Source organism: Poecilia mexicana, unplaced genomic scaffold (genome assembly GCF_051168715.1).
Source record: "Poecilia mexicana isolate PSO_F unplaced genomic scaffold, ASM5116871v1 scaffold_20, whole genome shotgun sequence".
NCBI lineage: Eukaryota > Metazoa > Chordata > Actinopteri > Cyprinodontiformes > Poeciliidae > Poecilia > Poecilia mexicana.
In genome coordinates, this window is record NW_028263389.1 from 18920634 (window position 1) to 18939683 (window position 19050).

General features: G+C 38.1%; 1 protein-coding gene across 1 annotated transcript; it reads left to right on the forward strand.

Annotated features, from left to right (window-relative positions):
• Positions 1–1955: 1955 nt before the first annotated feature.
• mbtps2 (membrane-bound transcription factor peptidase, site 2) lies at positions 1956–18367 on the forward strand. The gene is made up of 11 exons (XM_015011145.2): positions 1956–2235; positions 3097–3245; positions 3370–3508; positions 5990–6093; positions 7068–7195; positions 10073–10191; positions 11935–12115; positions 12647–12753; positions 14786–14978; positions 15612–15687; positions 16625–18367. The coding sequence occupies exons 1-11, from the start codon at positions 2161–2163 to the stop codon at positions 16845–16847; spliced, it is 1494 nt and encodes a 497-aa protein (XP_014866631.2). The 5' UTR covers positions 1956–2160; the 3' UTR covers positions 16848–18367.
• Positions 18368–19050: the final 683 nt, after the last annotated feature.

Sequence of the window (19050 nt, forward strand, 5' to 3'; positions counted from 1 at the left end):
ATCTCTGCGATACAGCAGCCAGTTGTTGGCCAGAGCAAGATCCATAAAGTGCATAAGCATGCGAATTGTCCACTTCTTAGTTCGCACGCTCATCCTGTAGTAGCTCATCATTCTGTCTGATAAGTCGACCCCACCCATCTTTGCATTGTACTCCTGTACAATATTTGGTCGTCTGATGGTTAAGTAGCATTTGTCCTTCTTGGACCACCGCTGGCAGGTATCCTCTGGCTCCTTAGCGTGGACAGCAGAGAGCATCAGGACCGGCTTGTTGTCAAACCATTTCATAACATTCAGTTTCCCATCTCCCCTGACAACTGATGCGGAGGTACCTCTGCCTTGCTGCTTCATGATCTTGTCATTTGGAAGCTTCTGCATTGCTTTTGGGATCCTGTTCTTCATGACTGTACCAGTTAGGTACACCTAAAAACAAAACCAATTCGATAATCTCAAATAATCTTAGCTTGAAGAATCGGTCGCGTCTCATTGTGTCACTAATGGCAGGGATTTTCAGGTTAGTGGTCCAGAACATGCGGATTTGTGGGTAAAGGATGCAGGACATCAAGATGGATGCTCCAAAAAAGTGGTACATCTCTTCAACCGATGTGTTGAGAGATCTCCCACTTTTAGCTAATGACATAGAATTTGTACAGTCGGCAAGGACTTTCATCAGTTCTATGTCAACGTACTGTTCCATGTACTGCACCGGCGATATATCTGCTCTCTCATCTTGTTGTTCATCAGATCCTTGAAATGGGACTAAGACAGGGTTGAATGGAGCAGACTTCCAGTACTCTCTATTTCTATTTCTTGGTCCTGGCCTGCGACCTTGCACATCCTGGTCAGGTTCTTATAATAAAAATACAATACATTTTATTTGCAAAATACTCAACATTTTGAACGAAATAAAGTGCTACAGAGCAAAAACATGGGAATTAGGTTATGTCTCACCATCATTCTCAAGATGCTGTTTATGTTGTGGCTCACTCGCATCGCTGTCAGTATCTTCACTTATGTCAGCAGAATCAGGTTGATAATCAGAATCAGAATTATCAGGTTGCTCCAGAGTTGTTTCACATGGAGCGATTTCATCCTCTTCACCACCTGACAAATCTTCAATCCCAGAGACATTTTCGATTGCTTTTAGCAATCGTTCAGTTCTCGAAAAGGACATTCTCCCTGTAATGATAAAAATGCACAATCTATTTCCTTGTAATAGGAAATAAAAACTTGCTCCACTGGCAAATTATTCTACTTATTTTTTAGTGAAAGTTCGCTTGAAACAAGTGGTGATTGTCTAAAAACACGTTACTTTTTGGAGGATGAGTCTTATTTTAAGTGTAATAAGACTTATTTTGACTAGAAATTAGACATTTTGACTAGAAGTAAACACAAATGCTCTTGGAAAAATTTTACGTTTTTGCACTGAAGCTAGACCTGATGTCCTCAAATAAGTACGTCATGTTTACAGACGTTGTAGCTTGCTAATATTACTCAAATATATCAAATAAGCATGCTATGTGAAGCTAGAGACATTATTGTGCATAAATAAACTAGTTTCAATCATAAAATTCGATTAGGATTTTTACCTTGTCCATGTTTCTGTCGGGAGCTGCCGTAGAAGATTTTCGCTGTCATTCCCGCCATGCTGTTTTTTTTCAAATGAGTGTAATTTCATTATGAGACCACTAGGTGGTGCAGGCAGGGCCCCCAGATGAGGACAAATGGTCAAAATTCTTACAAATTAAGTATCATGGGGCAGAGCAGCAAAAATGTAATGTCCTCATATGAGGACGCGGGGTTTCAGGAGGTTAAAACGTTTTTATCTCGCATTTTTTTGTGTACTTTTTAAAAATTAAAACCCAGCACTTTCTATTTCAATCTAAAATCTTCAGGAAATATATCCAACACTAGGTGGCAGTAGTGCACTCTATGTTTACCACAGAGGAAGCAGAAGAAGAGCAACCAGCCGGTGACTTGTGTCTCATTTCCGCTGTAAACAAACCCACTATCGCCTGTTTGAACGTTTTACAGAAACATGCCGGCTTTTCTTCGCGGTTTTCGAGCCGCCTAATCGCGGCCTTGCTGTGCGCAAACGGAGCGATGGAGAGGCCGCAGTTCGGTTGGACAGTTCCGCGGAGAGTCCTCTGACAGAGTCGCACCATGATCCCGGTGTCCCTGCTGGTGTTCGTGATGGCAGGCTGGTGTGCTGTCTACCTAGCCGACACACTTCTCAGGGTAAGATTTTAACCTCATTTGTACTTAACTGAGCTAGCTCTCAGGAAATCAATGTTACAGATTATTCTTTTGGGTGAAAAACGAGGCTCGGTCGTCATAGGCGGCTCCATTTAGCTGTTAGCATCCGTAGAAAAGGGCTATTTCACCACCGTTAGGGAGTCTTAACTACTATTGATCTGCCTCCGTTAAAAATTAAACGTATTTAGGTCAGTCCTACACCAAATTGTATCATAATATCCAACAGTTAATGTACATATCCAACATTAATGTAAATTCACAAATTAAACACATTTGGGTGGGATGGCTAATGCTGGCTAATGTTAGTGTGAACATTACTGGCCTGGTCATTGTTTTCCAACACTATTCCGCTTGATTCAAATCTCGCTTCACAGTTCGGTCTTGGCTTTCTCCCATTCACTTGGAATTAACAGAATTTCGACTGAACCAATCAGCGAACAGAATGAGAAGTCGTGAAGGCTGACGTCGACTTTCTGCGCTGTTTTAGAGTTGAAGTTTGCCCGTAGTTTTAGTTGTAGCAGCGAGGGAGTGTGTTGGTCACATTTCCAAATATTGAATTAACATTAACAGCCATCTTGTTCAGCTCTTTCCTTCTCTCTTTGATGTGGACGATAATTGTTTATAGAACAGGTGATTTCCGGAAAGCTATATAACATCGAACTGGCGCATTACATACACAGTAAATACATTGAGTAAAATTTAAAACCTCAGCACAATAGCGGAGGCTCCAGATGAGATCCTACATGCATACATACAAATGTTATTGTGAAAGTCTAATGTTTGGAGTTGGTGTACTTGACCATCCGTTTTAAAAACGTGGTTTTATTTCCTCCTTTCCTTCAGTCATCTGCCACGCACCGGATCAACTATGAGTCATGGCTGGCCAGCCGAGGGTTGATGTTGTCTCCTTTTCATGTGAGATGGCAGACCACCATGTTTAACCGACTGTTTGCTTACTGTGCCCGCATCAACCCCCGAGCCCTCTACCTTTGGTGAGGATACACACGTAATTACTTAAATTAATAAAAGTTAAAAAGTTAACCAGTCACTGAGTTCCTAAATGTTGGTTGATTGACCTTTGAACTCACTGGTGTGGTGTGTGTGTGTGTGTGTCAGGTTTAGCAGTGGTCTAGTGTTTGGTGTGGCCGCCATGTTGGGATCGGTGGTGCTGCTGGTGAAGACGTTGCAGCAGACCTACGCCCAGATGACCACAGACAACCCGCGGATCGGTGGGCAGCAGACTCTGCAGGTGGTGGTACGTCTGTTTAGGAGTTGGTAGTTAAATTCCATCCACATTGAGCAAGGCATGTATGAATACTGGACAGTATGTAGAAGTATGATATGTTTGGGGTAATTGTCAGTAATATGCTAATGCTAATATTGACTTAGTTTAAGTTAAGGATTCTGTTCATCCTTTCACCAATCTATTCATTCAGTCATCTATCTGTCGATACATCCATCCATTAATCTCTCAATTGGTTCATCCGTCTGTCAACTCGTCTGTCCGTGCGTGCGTGCATCCGATCTTCTGTCTATTGTTCCATCCATCCATCTATTCATCCATTTGTCCGTCCATCCATCCATCCGTCCGTCCATCTGTCCATCTATTGGTCCATCCATCCATCCATTTTCTATTGGTCCATCCATCCATCCATCCATCCATCCATCCATCCATCCATCCATCCATCCATCCATCCATCCATCCATCCATCCATCCATCCATTCATTCATTCATTCATTCATTCATTCGTCTGTCTACTGGTCCATCTATCTGTCCATCTTTTGGTCCATCCGTCGGTCCATCCATCCATTCAATCAATCTTCTGTTCTTTTCTTTTCCTGTCTGGTTTTAACTGATTTTATTTTTCATTTCTGGCCTCTATTGAACAAATTTTCATCCATTCAAATTAAACTTTTGTATTTATAATCTAAAAATCACATAAAAAAAGCTACTGAAAACATGAATGTGTAGAAATCCTGACCTGTGTGTCGTCGGCTACCAGAAGCTCATTTCCTGCTTCTCTCTCCTTTTTTCTGTTTTAATCATCCATGATGTCTAATAGGCGTTTACTAATGTGAGCAGCAGCTCCCTTCAGACCTGTGGCTGTGATTCATGGGAAGCTATTAGCAGAATCTTAATAAGAGAAAATCCATCTTGGAGGAAACTCTTGGCTCAGGCAGCAGGATAATAGAAAACAGAGCTCACAGTGAAATATGCCTGTCATATCTCCTGTGAGCTATGAAAAACCAGTTACATTTTACTACCCAAAATGTAACTAGTTTTGGGTAGTAACTAGTTACAAAATGTACTTTTACTATGCTGTACTTTTTACTTTTACTTGAGTAATTTTATTATTTATTATTACTCACTGAATGAAAAACAAACATGTTGTAACCAAAAATTCACCAAACACACACCTGCAATTCTTTGTCAGTTTCATAAGTTCTGTATTTTTTTAAAAAGGAAAAACTTTTCTTTTGTCTGATTTTTTTTGTTGTCATTTTCATCCTTATAATACAAATATTTTAACATAACTTTATGCTTTAGTCTGTCTGATTGTCATTTTTAAACATTAAATGATCGATGTTTTGATCAGTTACTCAGCACTTGAGTAGACATTTTACCAAATACTTTTTTACTGTTGCTTGAGTAAAATTTTCGAGAACTCTGCCCACCTCTGCTTGACAGTTGCTATGGAGTTGCTATGACAACAATAAACAGGCCACACGCTTGGAACTAGCTCTCATTGTTCTATCGAACTTCTAACTTCTTGCATCTACGTCACTTAATCATTCGAGCCGCCATGATGGACGTACAAAGTGAGGGACGGGAGTATTGAACAGAGCGACTGAAATTGTTTTCCAAAGTTGTTTTTGCCCGTTTATTCATGGTTTCTACTTGTCCGGTTTAGACTGTCGTGAGACAGGTTAGTTTTACCCTGCTGATAATGTAGGGTTGGGGCAAACGGACGGCGGTGTTTAAAAAAGTTGGAAACAGCTAGCTTAGATACCGACACGTACCTCCTCCCTCCTGATGTGTTGATCAAATTAACGACTTTGCCTGAATTCACACCACATGATTTATATCACTATGTCATAAACGGCGTTTCTCTTTAAACCAGAGCATTAAACAAGTACAAAAGAGGAGATGCTAACCAGTTGTTTCCATACATGCTAGGCTACATGACGGTGCGGCACTGTCTCCATGGTTACGAACCGTCAGACTGGTACCTTCTCCATTATGTTATATTTGATATCTTTAATCATACAGACGTTATATGAACGTTAGTCTTCTTACCTTGTAAAAAGAAAACTATATCCTTTTTACAGTCATTATTATTGACGGTCGCTGTATCTTTCCTCAGTAAAAGTTATAAAATAAAATGACAAATTTGGTTTCTATCCTTGTCTGTTTATGCAGCCGACCGAGCAGCGTCTTATTACCATTTTTAAAGGGAAATCAACTTGAAGCGATTTTCGGCTACCGGCTGCCTGTTTTGGTTGTTTTGACGTCAGTCATGGCGGAGCGGGCAGGTTTCTGAAGAGCGTGACGTCAGTAATGGTCAACATTACTGTTACGATTCGATTAATTTTGGTGTGCTCTACCCACCTCTGTAAATGGGTGGGCAGAAAACAAAGGGAACATATTTAAATAACTTTTATCCGCGGATGAAGCTGCTGATTCTCCAGAGGGTTTCCTGATTTTCTGTGCCTTTGCTTCCCGGTTTGTTTTCAGGTCCCGGGTGTGAACCTGCCCACCAGTCAGCTGGCCTACTTCTTCATCGCTCTGCTGCTCAGCGGCGTCATCCATGAGCTGGGTCACGCTGTGGCCGCGCTGAGGTAGGAAACACCAGCACCGTTACCACGGCAACCAGCAGGAAGCAGCTCGGTGCTCTCTGTTGAAACTTCATGTTTCTTATAAATGTACTGTAAAAATTTTGATTCTCACTGCTTTTTTCCCATATTCATTCTCTTCATTATTATACTTTTTACTTTTAGTTATTTATTTTATTAATATTGGAGCCTTGCAGCAAAATTTCTTTCAATGTTTACATTTTTAAACGTACAATTCTGTTTTTAGTTTCTTTAGTTAAGCTGAGTATTTTTCTTCTTTAAGATCTGGAAATGGTTAAAATGTGTCTAAATGCTAAATTTAGACATATTTTGACAAACGAGTTCAATAATTTCCATTTTCATAATTTATAGCTTTTCTCTTTTCTCTCTTTCTACCAAAAATTGGATGATTAAAGTCCTCAGTCTGGTTCTTTGGTCTCAACTATTACTTTTTTTTAAAAGGACAATTTTGTTTACAAACTTCAGTTTTAATTCTATTTGTTGTTTATGGTGTTTTCTTTATTTATTTTGGATATTTAAAATGTTTTACAATTCTGGTGTTAAATGTCTGTAAGAATTTAAAGTTTATGGATCTTTGGTGTTCTTGCATTATTATGTCATTACCATTATATTACTTGAAAAACCAACAATATTATAATTTATTGTGATAACTTCTGGGCTAATTTATCAACCAGCAAAGTATGCTATCATGACAGGCTTGAGCTTTTATTGCCATCTGCAGTCATAGTTTATTATCAATATTCTCAAAGCATCGTCATTCAATAAATTTTAATTTTTACAAAAATGTACAGTGAGAAGATGAGACTGGAGAAGATTCAGGGCGCTGGATTCGTTCAAATCTGTTCCTCTTCAAACATTTTAATGATCTAGTTTTTCATATTTTGTCCACAGTGAAGGTTCTTTCATTGTTTTTTTTATTAATGCTGTGATTAGACGTGTCTTAATGTTTCGTCCTGCAGGGAGTCTGTGAGAGTGAACGGCTTCGGGATGTTCGTCTTCGTCGTTTATCCTGGGGCCTTTGTGGATCTCTTCACCACGCACCTCAACCTCATCTCTCCTGCTCAGCAGCTCAGAATATTCTGTGCAGGTCAGACTTCAAACTTTTATGCTTAATATGCAATCATCTATTTTTTTATTCCTGTTTAATTTTTTTTTTTATTTAATTGTATTTATTAATTATTTTGTTATGAAAATAAAAATAACCAAATTTAACTAAATTAAGAAGTATTTTTATCTTTTATTTTTATTATTCCTATTTAATATTATTGATTATTTTGTTTAAGTTAATGGTACAATTTTTTGGTAAAATAAAAATAACCTAGTTTAATTAAATTTATTTAAAATTTTTGTTTTATTTGTATTTTAATTTTATTTAATTACATATAGTTGTAATTAAATACTTGTATGAAATACATAAAATTTTATTTAGCTAAATTTTTAATACATTCAAAATGTTTTAAAAATGTACATTAAATATTTAATGCACCTAATGTGCATGAAATAGTTGATGTATTTAATGTGTGTTTAATAATTTCAAATACTATTTAATGTATTTAATTACATTTTACTTTTTTAAAGTAAAAATAAAAAAAATCCTCCAATTTAATTAAATAAAATATGTATTTATTTAGTTTTCTACTTTTTCATTTTATTTATTTATTTATTTATTTATTTTAATTTTATTTTTTTGGGCCTAAAAGGTAAAATGAATGTTATTAATTTATATTTAGACTCCTATTTTTAAATTTAATATTTAATTGTCATTTATTTACTTTTAGTTGCATTTTTAAAATGTTTTTATTTAATAAAAATGCTTAATTTAACAAAATGTAAACTTTTTTTTATTTCATTTATTTTTTAAATATTAATTTTTTTATTTTAATCCTCTTACTCTCTCCTTCCCTCATCTCATTCATTTTCTAGAAGCGCCCCCCTCTGGTCACAATCCTTTACTGCAGCCCTCTTCTTGTTTGCCAGCTAATGTAATCACATCTATTAATCACAGTTATTAGAAGCACTTTGTTTTGACTTCGAAGGTCAACCAGATTATTACAGAGCAGCAGACAGATGCATCACATATACTATTTTCAGTTTCAATTAGTTTAATAGCAGCTTGATAAATCGATTGGCAAAGAAAAGCCGTTAGTCATGCATGAATGTGATTTCTGCCACAGATGACAGGCGAGTCTGCAGCTAAAATCATGTTTAATCTGCAAATTGATCCAAGTATTTTACTAAATGTTCCAGATTTTAGCAGAAGAGCTGCAGCTGTTAATTATAAAAATTACTACAATACTAAAAATTAAAACCTCTAAACCCTTTAGATTAAATCTTTATGTTTTATCATATTTCAGCCACAAACCTGATTGTATTTCAGAGGGATTTTTTATGATGGCGCAACACCAAGTAGCTCATAATTGGGGAGGAAAATTATATTTTTCAAAGAATTTGAAAACTGGGACGAATTAAATGGCCCAGTTAAAGCCCAGATAGAGTTTTAAGTGAGCAAACTAGAAAACTGATGTCCATGGATGCTCTTCATCCTGGATGGATGAAAAAGAATATAGTATAGAACAAAAGATACATAATAAGAGTAGATGTTGCAATAAATCAATAAATCACATGATAGATTATTTTATTTGTTGTTTCTGTTGCTTTCTTTATTTATTTTAGATTTTTAAAATGTCTTCCAGTTCCAGTTATTGACCTTTTAGAATGTATCATTGCTTTATTAACATTATATCACTTAAAAATGGTCTCAAAACAACAATGACATTTATCACAATAACTTTGGGGACAATTTATCCTCCATTAAAATTTGTCATTGTGAAAGGCCTAAATAAGAGGGAAAACAACAAAAATAAATGGATATTTTGAATAAATTATCACGTTAAACAGAACACAGATGGTATGTTTAAGTGTTTATCAATACTCCTGAATATTGTTTTACTTTTTTTAGTTCTGTGAAAGTTGCTGAGTTGTTTTTCTGCGGTTATTTCCTGCGCCACCAGAGGGCAGTAAAGAGCCGCTCTGGCCGTTTATCTCCGCCTGACCAACAAGTTGGTTTTCTGAGTAGAAAATGAGAGAGAGCAGAGCGAGGCGTGCGGTGTGTGATGTGAGGCGGATGCTGTTCCCTTCAGGGGAGCGGTGACATAACGGCGCGCTGCGTTTGTTTGTTTCTCCATGTGAGATCGACCTTTACATCAGATACATTATTTACTCCTGTTGACAAACTTTAACAGCTTGTTTACTCTGCGTTACATCAGACTGCCCACACACATAGGTCTGAAATTAACTCTGTTTTTTCCTTCTATGTGAAGATGAAGAACTTGATTGTAGCTCACATTTTTTTTCTGGTATGAGAGAAATTTCCTTTTCTTTAAAAATGTCCGTAGAGGCTGAGAAGTTGGGCCTGAACTCATCAGACCGTGAGACGTTTTCTCCTGTGGTTTCAAAGCTTCTTGCATAATTAAGATGGTATAGATGGCTATTTATAGCGAGCAGCGGTTTCTCTTCGGTCACAACATACAGGAGAGAGTTACAGCAGAGGATTCAGCCTAAAGTCACTTCAGTTCATGCATTAAACTTGAACTGAGAGCTTTGGAGAGTCTGATTTAACTTTATAGATTTATTATGAAGCTCTTTTTAGGCTGTTTTTTAATTTCTCATTTAACCAAATGAAAATTTTAGAGTGTTTGTCTTTATGTTTCTTTAAATGTATGAATCAGTGTAAGAAATGTGATTTAAAAAAAGAATTTTATGTTATTTGGTTACTTTTAATGAGACAAAACTGATCATTTATGAATAGATATACATAAATTGACAAATCTTCCATTTATCTACTCCGATCATCAATTAAGATTCATTTAATGGATCAAATCCAAGAACTTCCACCAGTTAATATCTATATAATCTGACAGGATTTTATACATATTGAAGGGTTTTTCCTATAATCTTTCCCCAGGAGTTTGGCATAACTTTGTTTTGTGCGTGGTGGCGCTGGCCCTCCTCTTCCTGCTCCCGGTCCTCCTGTTTCCGGTCTACGCCACCGGGGTCGGCGCTATGGTTACCGAGGTCGTACAGGTGAGTCCTGCAGGTTTCCCTCTACCTCTCCCTTTGGTTCAGATTTGCTTTTACAGCCCGCATTTAAACATTTTACCCAACTCTGTCCTAAAAGGCCGCACATGTAACCCTTCTATGTTCGTCTCAGGTCCAATATGGCCGACTTCACAACATTCAGGTTCTCTGGATTTATTCCAACAAATGAGGGAATCAAGTTGGTGGTTAGAATCAGTCCAGCAGCTTCTGACTCTATTAAATAAAACACAATAAATAACCCTAAACAAACTAAAAAAGCAATATCTACCAATGAACAGTTGGCTGCTGTTAAGAGTAGTAAGAGGTGCGATGCGTTCACATCAAAGGCGTTTTAAGTGTCAGCCTCGTCTGATTTGCATCCACAGTCTACGGGGAGCCGTTGAGGGCTTAAAAATCCTCACTTGCTGATTTTTTCTGTGCAAAATATAGTGAAAAAGTCACTAAGTTGGGGTGACAGTTGTAAGCCCAGGGGCCCTTTTCTTTCTGAACATGTTGTACGCGGGTCATGGAAAATTATACTGAAGGTCATGGAGAGTCATGGAAAAGTCATGGGATTTTTTTTCTCAGTGTGTCTCTGCAAAATAGTTTGTTTTGATTGATTTAGCAGGAACAAAGTCTAGATGCCACTGACTTTATTTAATGATATTGATATTTACTGCTTTTTTCGTAGTCAATAGTTTTAACTGTGTGATTGTCAGCACACTCTGTAAAAGCCTAGACTTTTATCTCCAGGAGTTTTATCCAAGTTAGATAAAGGTCGGAGAAGAAGAAAACATTAGAACTTGTTTTTGAAGAGGTTTGCAGTGTAAAAGTTTTCATACCTCACTTCATTTTTCAGTTTGTTCCATTGAAACCACAAGTTTAAATGTATTTTATTCAGATTTTATTTGAACTATCACAGGAAAATTATTTGTACCTGTAAAGTGTGAATTTAAACAAAATAAATAAATAAAATTGGTATTCAGCAACTTTTCAGGAAGACATAGGATCTTGTTTAAAGTCAGTAATTCCTTAGTATTAATGAAAAAGTACCAGTTCTATTGGCAGATTATTTCACTTATAATATGGGAAAAATGTATTGTTGTAAGTAAAATAATCTCCCAGTGGATCTATTACTTTTTTAAAATAAATTTTAAGGAATTATTGACTTAAAATAAGATCCTGTATCTTGCTACAAAGTTATTTGTAAATTGGTTTTGCAGTATTTCAAGTTTTGTAAGATATTTTCATTAGAAACTAAACAACAAATACTTTATAAGATTATTTTGCAGTCCAGAGCAGCATTCTTCAGTCAGAGGCGTCTTCAGATTAGTTGCACGACTGACTGCTACTGGAGCCGGTTTCCCCACAGAGTCTCTTAACATTTCGTTTCCTTTCAGGATAAATAAAGTGCTTAAAAGTGTTTAGTCAATCAATGTTACTCTGTTAATATTTAAATTTCACGATAAACACGAGGTTTTATATTGCTCTTCCTTCAGCTTTTCGTTTAGACGTGTTTTTCCTCGTTATGTAAACAGATTTACAAAAAAGACAGAAACTTCCTTCTCCAGATGTTAGCTGCTGCTGCTGTTTGTTTTTTCTTGTTCTGGCAGGAAATCAGGAAGCCGTTGAATCTGCAGCTCTGATCTGACATGTCGTTGCTGTTTTAGGACGGAGTCCAGCACCGACAACATGTGATGTTTCTTTAATTCCCATCTGAACCAGGTTTGTGCTGTGTTTGTTCCCAAGGGTTCTGCGGCGGACGGGCCGCGGGGTCTGTCGGTCGGGGACCTGGTGACGCGGCTGGAGGACTGTCCCGTCCGGGGGGTGGAGGACTGGGCCGGCTGCCTGTCCCAGCTGTCCCGCGCCCCGCAGACCGGGTACTGCGTCCCGGCGGCCGGCCTGCAGCCCAGCTGGGCTCACGGCAGACGTGAGTGACCCCAGAAATACAACAGGATGTCCTTGAACGCATCGCTACAACCGTTAGCTTCTCTGGGTTTTATTGGGAGATTTTCACCGTTCAGTCGGTGTTCTAGTTCTTCTTCTCCTGATAAAATAAAGATTTTTGATTAGAAGAAGAGAACGCAAGATTTGGAGAGTTACTTCTCCATTCAGAACAGATCCATCCATCCATCCATCCATCCATCCGTCTATGAAACCATCCATCCATCCATCCAACAATCCATCCAACCAACCATCCATCCATCCATCTGTCTATGAAACCAACCATCCATCCATCCATCCATCCGTCCATCCGTCCATCCGTCCATCTGTCCATGTCAATTCTGAAAGTTAAAATTATAATCATTGCCTCAGAGGTCAGGCCATATTTTAAAGTCGTTGGAGAAAATGGACCCACCGGTCTTTATTGATGTCGTTGTTTTAAAACGATGAGATATCAATGCAGCTTCTGAACCAGAAGACTTGTCAACAAAAAGTCACGTTTCTTCTTCTGTGGTAGCTTTCAAGCGTCTGGACGGGACGATGGACTGCTGCAGCAACAACAGCCTGACAGACCTCTGCTTCTCCTACATCAAACCACAGGGCAGGAACAGCAGGGAGAGAGAGGTGACACACACACACACACACACACACACATTGACGCAGAGTCAGCCTCTTCTGACTAATTCTCCATGTGAGCTGCATCATCTAGATTGCTTCCTGAATCCAGTTCTCTGTCTGGAATAAAATGGTCTCATTTTCCTCTGCTGTGCAAATAAAGCGGGTTTAGTCAGAGTTCTTCATTCATCAGAACCAAACGTCTCTGTTCTTTGTACTTTGATGTCTTAGCTTTGCTTTTGTTTTCTTGTCACCATATTGTCAATGTTAGGCATCAAGTTCAGCTTGATGCACCAAAAGAGTGAAAAAAATACAGATTAAAAACAATATATAGTATTTATAGACAACAAATGTGATAAATCAATACAACCCAAGAGACTCGTGTTGTGTTGGTTCACATCCCATTGAATTACGTTAAAGTCTGTTGTAAAAAGACAAAATGAGGAAAATGTTTGAGGTTTGAGTACTTTTTTGGGCTTCTACTTGTTTTCACCTGGGATTTTAGCAGAAACTTTTTTTTTTTCTGGTTGAATGAGATTCACAACTACGGGAGAATATTGGGGACAAAAAAGAAATTTAGACATTTGTTCTCAGGACTTTTTTCCTATAATTTTGATTTTTTTATGATTCTAACTTTTTTTCATAAATCTAACTGTTTCTTTCTTATTTCTTGTAGTTAAACATTTTTTACTTATAATTTTGACCTTTTTCTTAGATTTATTATTTCTTTAACAATTCAGGTTTTTTATATATATATATATAAAAAAAAAAAAAATTCCCCTCTCACCCTCTGTGGGTGGTCTCTTTCATCCTCTGAGCTCGGGTCCTCTACCAGAGGCCTGGGAGCTTGAGGGTTCTGCGCAGTATCTTGGCTGTGCCTAGAACTGCACATTTCTGGACTGAGATGTCTGATGTTGTTCCTGGGATCTGTTTGAGCCACTGCTCCAGTTTGGGGGTGACTGCCCCGAGGGCCCCGATGACCACAGGCACCACTGTGGTCTTCACCTTCCAGGCCTTCTCCAGTTCCTCTCTGAGGCCCTGGTATTTCTCCAGTTTCTCATGCTCCTTTTTCCTGATGTTGTGGTCACTTGGTATTGCTACATCCACCACAACGGCTGTCCTCTGTTCTTTATCCACCACCACAATGTCCGGTTGGTTCTCCATTACCATCTTGTCTGTCTGGATCTGGAAGTCCCACAGGATCTTAGCTCGGTCATTCTCCACCACCTTTGGGGGTGTCCCCCATTTTGACCTCGGGGCTTCCAGTACACTATGCCCGCCACTTGGTTATGTCGTTCCATGTACGCTTTCCCTGCCAGCATCTTGCACCCTGCTGTTATGTGCTGGACTGTCTCAGAGGCCTCCTTGCACAACCTACACCTTGGGTCTTGTCTGGTGTGGTAGATCTGAGCTTCTATTGCTCTGGTGTTTAGGGCCTGTTCCTGGGCGGCCAGGATGAGGGCCTCCGTGCTGTCCTTGAGTCCAGCTTTCTCCAGCTATATATATATATATATATATATATATATATATATATATATATATATATATATATATATATATATATATATATATATATATATATATATATATATATATATATATATATAATATTGACTTTATCTGCAATTCTGAATTTATTTTTTACCACTTTTTACTTTTTAATCAGACTTTTTGCCTTTTTAAAATTTTTTAAAATACTTTTGGCTTTTTTTGTCTTTATATTGAACTATTTTTCTTATAATTTTGTGTTTTTTCCTAATAATTCTGACTCTTTTTTTCTTGTAATTCTTAAATTAAAGTCAGAATTCATTATTTTTATTTGCCCTGATCCTGCTGCACGCATAAAGTTGCTGCTTAAATAAAAACCTTCCTTCTAGATCTGCTGATGTCAGAAAATGACCAAACACACAAAAGTCAAAAACACCAAAATATTTGAACATTTTGTGCTGAATCTACTGAGAGAAACAAAGAAAACACTTTGTCTCAACCTGCTGCTGATAAGATTAACCAAACAGGAAGTGACACGCCTTCCCTCCCGCAGTTTGCCTGCATGCCAGTGAGGAAGATGGTGACGGGAACGGCGACGTGTCGCTCCGACGACGACTGCGGCGTGAACTCTGCCAGCGTCTGCGTCACCCCGTCTCTGGAGAACCAGACCCGCTTCATCCGCGTCGCTCACCCGCCGAGCCCACACATGCTGTTCGTGGGCTTCCCGCCGCACCTACAGTACGCCGGTACGTCCAGCCGCCTGCAGAGGCGGAACCCAAAAATATAAATACTCAAGTGACAGCAGAAAAGTGTCAAATTATCAATCATTTAATGTTTAAAAATTACATCATCAGATGGACCAAAATATAAAGTTAAGTGAAAATGTTCATATTTTGAGGACGAAAATGACAATAATTCATATAAGTAGCAAAAAATAAAATCGGGCCAAAGAAAAAAATTCCAAATAAATTTTTTGAATATAAAACCTATGAAACTTTAACAGAAACTGTAGATGTGTGTCTGTGGCTGGTGAATTTTCGGTTAAAACAGTTTTGTTATTCATTCAGTGGGTAAAAAAATCCAGAAATCTTCCTCAAGTAAGAGAAGAAACACTTTATAGTAAAATTACTTTAAGTGCAGTTGAGTAAAAATACTCAAAGTGTTTTTTTACTTTTTTTCAAAACAGTCACTCAAGTGACTGTAAGTAGTTATTGACAACAACCAGAGTTTGGTAATAATTTAAACGTTAAAGTTGAGTGTTTCCTCTGTAAAGTGTGTCATTTTTAAGACTCTCCTATGTGTAAACATCATAATCCAGGTAATTACCGCCGACTGGCCGCTGTAGGTGTTGTTTCTACTTCCTGTTTTGTCTCCTCCAGTGAGTCTGACCAACTTCGTGCCGCGCTTCGGGTTCCTCCACCTGGACCTGCCCGTCTTCATGGAGACCTTCCTAAAGTATCCTTTTTATTTACTGCCAACATAAAGCAGCGAGATTATGTAATCTCAGGCTCCCCCTGATCAGCACGTTTAACACCGATTTAGTGGCATGTTTTTAATCTGCTGCTGACTGGAACGTTGTGTTTTAGACTGAATGTGACGTCGCTTCGGATCTAAGCTCAAGTTAGAAACATAAAATGTGTTTAGCAGCTTTAGCCTCTAAAGAAAAGCAGAAGTTTGCTGAATTAAACACTGAAGCCTTACATGCAGCTTTCTTGGTTAAAATGAAGTCTCTAGACCAGTGGTCCCCAAACTACGGCCTGCGGGCCGAATCCGGCCCCCTGAACAATACCAGAGAGCATTCAGATTGCCGCTTATATGTGGATTTTTCTTCAACCACCAGGGGGCTCTTTCGCAGGAAGTGAATCATTGGAAGTCAAAATTGGAAATAAAAGAAGAAAGCACCCATTAAAACGGAATTAGGTTTTAATAGGGAATTGGAATTTGAGAATGATGTTGATCAGTTAAATCGCATTGAGGGGGAAAAATATTTTTCGTTTTTTTAAATAATATGGGGATCATTATGAGAATTTGAGGTATAGATATTAGGATCCAGTAGATGGCAGTAGTGCAACAATAATGGATGCAAGCTGCTGTTGAAATCTAAAGAAGAAGAAGAAAGCGCCCATTTTCATTGAGCACATGCTAGTAGCAGACACGAAGGATCAGCACTTTTACTGTTACAGTTACCGTTCGGAAACTACCGTAATCAGTTCAATCTAAACTTGGCAACACTTCAGTAGTGTTTGGTTAACGGCTATCTAAGTAGCGCAATGCTAGCTAGTTCTTCTGTGTTTGGACTGGAACATCTAAATGTTTCCCAGTTTGAACTGGAACGATCCCGGTTCGGTTGTTTTCGGTTCCTGGTGTTTTCCTAAGCCGCTCCGCCTCTCAGGTACGTGGTGTCCCTCTCCGGCGCGCTGGCCGTCGTTAACTCCGTGCCCTGCTTCGCCCTGGACGGACAGTGGATGCTCAACGCCCTGCTGGAGGCCACGCTGGTTACCGTAGTAACGGACCGCCAGAAGCGCGAGCTAATCGGTTTCTTCCTGCTGCTAGCGGGCAGCGCCTTGCTAGCAGCTAACGTGGCGCTCGGCCTGTGGATGGTAACGGCGCGGTAGCGGCAGATTCGGTGAACGAAGGGAGGTCCGTTTCCAGTCCGGGACGAGCTGCTGACCAGAAACTGTGAAGCTGCTGCGAACAGGCGGCAACGCCGCTACTTTACGCTGACTGTTTCCTCTCCATCAGCCGTTACGACCAATGAAGACTTCTTCTTCCACCGCACATAGGTAAGCTACGGAAGAGGAAGAGAACCACAAAACAGAATTCTGACTTTAATCTCAGAATTCACGTTTTTTTCTCCGATTTCTGTCTTCCTAAGAATTTTATCTTTAATTTCTGGATTATTTTTCCCCTCATAATTTTGACTTTAATTATCCAATTTAGACTCCCCCCCCCCAAGAATTCTGAAAATTTTTCTCTGAATTATTATTTTATTTTTTTTTCAAATTCCAACTGTAATGGTCAAATTCAGTCTTTCCCCCATAATTCCAATTCTATTTCTCTGAATTCAACTGTTTATGTCTGAATTAAAGCTTTGCCCATATTTCAGCTTCAGTTGTCAAATTCTGACTTTGTCAGATTTCCCATTATTATTTTCTCAATTCCAACTGTTTCCTCTGAATTTCAAATTGTTTTCTGAATTCTGACCAAATTGTTTTTCCCCTCCAAACAACATTTCTTTATTTCTCCAAATTTGAACTTTAATTGTATAATTCTGACCTTTTTTCCCCTCAGAATTCCAATTATTTTTCTTTGAATTCCAGCTTTTGTTCCTCTGAATTATTTTTTTTCTGCAAATTTCAACCTTAATTGCCAAATTCTGACTTTTTTTCTGATTTACAACTTCTCTGAATTTCAAAAATTTTCTCTGAATTTCAAATTTAATTGCTGATTTCTGACATGTTTGTCAGAATCCTGACTTTAACGCAGGTGGGCCCCTGGGAGCCACTGGCTTCAATGACACGTGATTTCTGCATTAGGAAAACTAACATTTTGGAGGATCATGTGTAAAAAAAAAAAAGGGGGGGGAAAATCACTTTAATTCAAAGAGGCTGGTTAAAATCAGATTTCTTTTTCATTTGTTCAAATCTTGTGAATATATAATGAAGATATATGAACAAGATGGGGAAATGCTTCCTGTAATGTACTGTTCCAACTGAATGTTTACAAGAGCAAATTTTAGCATTTTAACAATTGTGGTGTTTAAATTTGGATATTTGGATATCCCAAACTGTGTTTTTGCTGCGAAACATAAGAATTAAGTTGTTCTAAATGGTTTTCTCAGCTTCTGTTTTGGTGAATGGACAGCAGTATCGTGATCTACATTATCACTGGTGGAGAAATTGCACTATTGATTACTCTTTAAGAAAACATTTGGGTTATTATAATTACCCGAGTGGACCTCTGTCAAGTGTCTTTATCTCCTTCAGGCATTATTGCAGGAAAAAGCCTTCTGTGTTCACTGTGTTCTGACTTTCCCTGAGGTTTCTCTGTTCCCTTCTGACCTCTCACTGTTCAGTTTCCATTGTAAAAGTTTATTGTGTCAAAAATGTGAAATAAAATGTTTGTTTTTTTGTAATTGATGTGCCATTTTTCAGTCTTGTTAATCTGACAAATTTGACCAAAATTGGATAAGCTAAGTATATAATATCACGGTTTCCTCTGAATGTTCGCTGCACAAGACTCCACTGCTGAAGAAAAGGTTCTCATTTCCAATCAAGGCTGTTCCAAAAAGCATTTAATAGATGTCAGTAGGCTTGTTTAGTAATTATTTCTTGTGGTGTTCCATTTTATTACACAAACACAAAATGTTACCAAGTATTTTTGAAATAGTTTTAGTGCAAATATCTTAATTACCTGGTAAAATTGTGTGTTTTTGTAGTGTAGCCAGTATGTATGTACTTGTTTGGTTCGCATGTGGAGAAAACTGGGATTATTATGAACGATTTGGCCAAGAAACTCTATAGATACAAGTACAATCAGACTGTACACTGCAAACACAACATCTTACCAAGTGTTTTTGTCTAGTTTCTGGTACAAATATCTGGATACAATTGAAATAAGACAAAATTAACTTAAAAGTAACTTTTCAGGAAGATATAAAAGCTTATAACAAGACATTGTCCCAAGTTATAAATGAAATAATAATAATCTACCAGTGGAAGTAGTACTTTTAATTTTCAGGCAATTATTTCTTGCTGAAAAGTCACTGGTAAGATAGTTTTGACTTATTGCTAGTGTATTAAGATGTTTGCAGTAGAA

Excerpts from the sequence above, each read along its gene's own strand:
- mbtps2 (XM_015011145.2), top strand. The coding sequence starts at position 2,161 with ATGATCCCGGTGTCCCTGCTGGTGTTCGTGATGGCAGGCTGGTGTGCT. Across the intron at positions 6,094-7,067 it reads CACGCTGTGGCCGCGCTGAG|GGAGTCTGTGAGAGTGAACG; the intron begins GTAGGAAACACC and ends TTCGTCCTGCAG. Across the intron at positions 7,196-10,072 it reads GCTCAGAATATTCTGTGCAG|GAGTTTGGCATAACTTTGTT; the intron begins GTCAGACTTCAA and ends ATCTTTCCCCAG.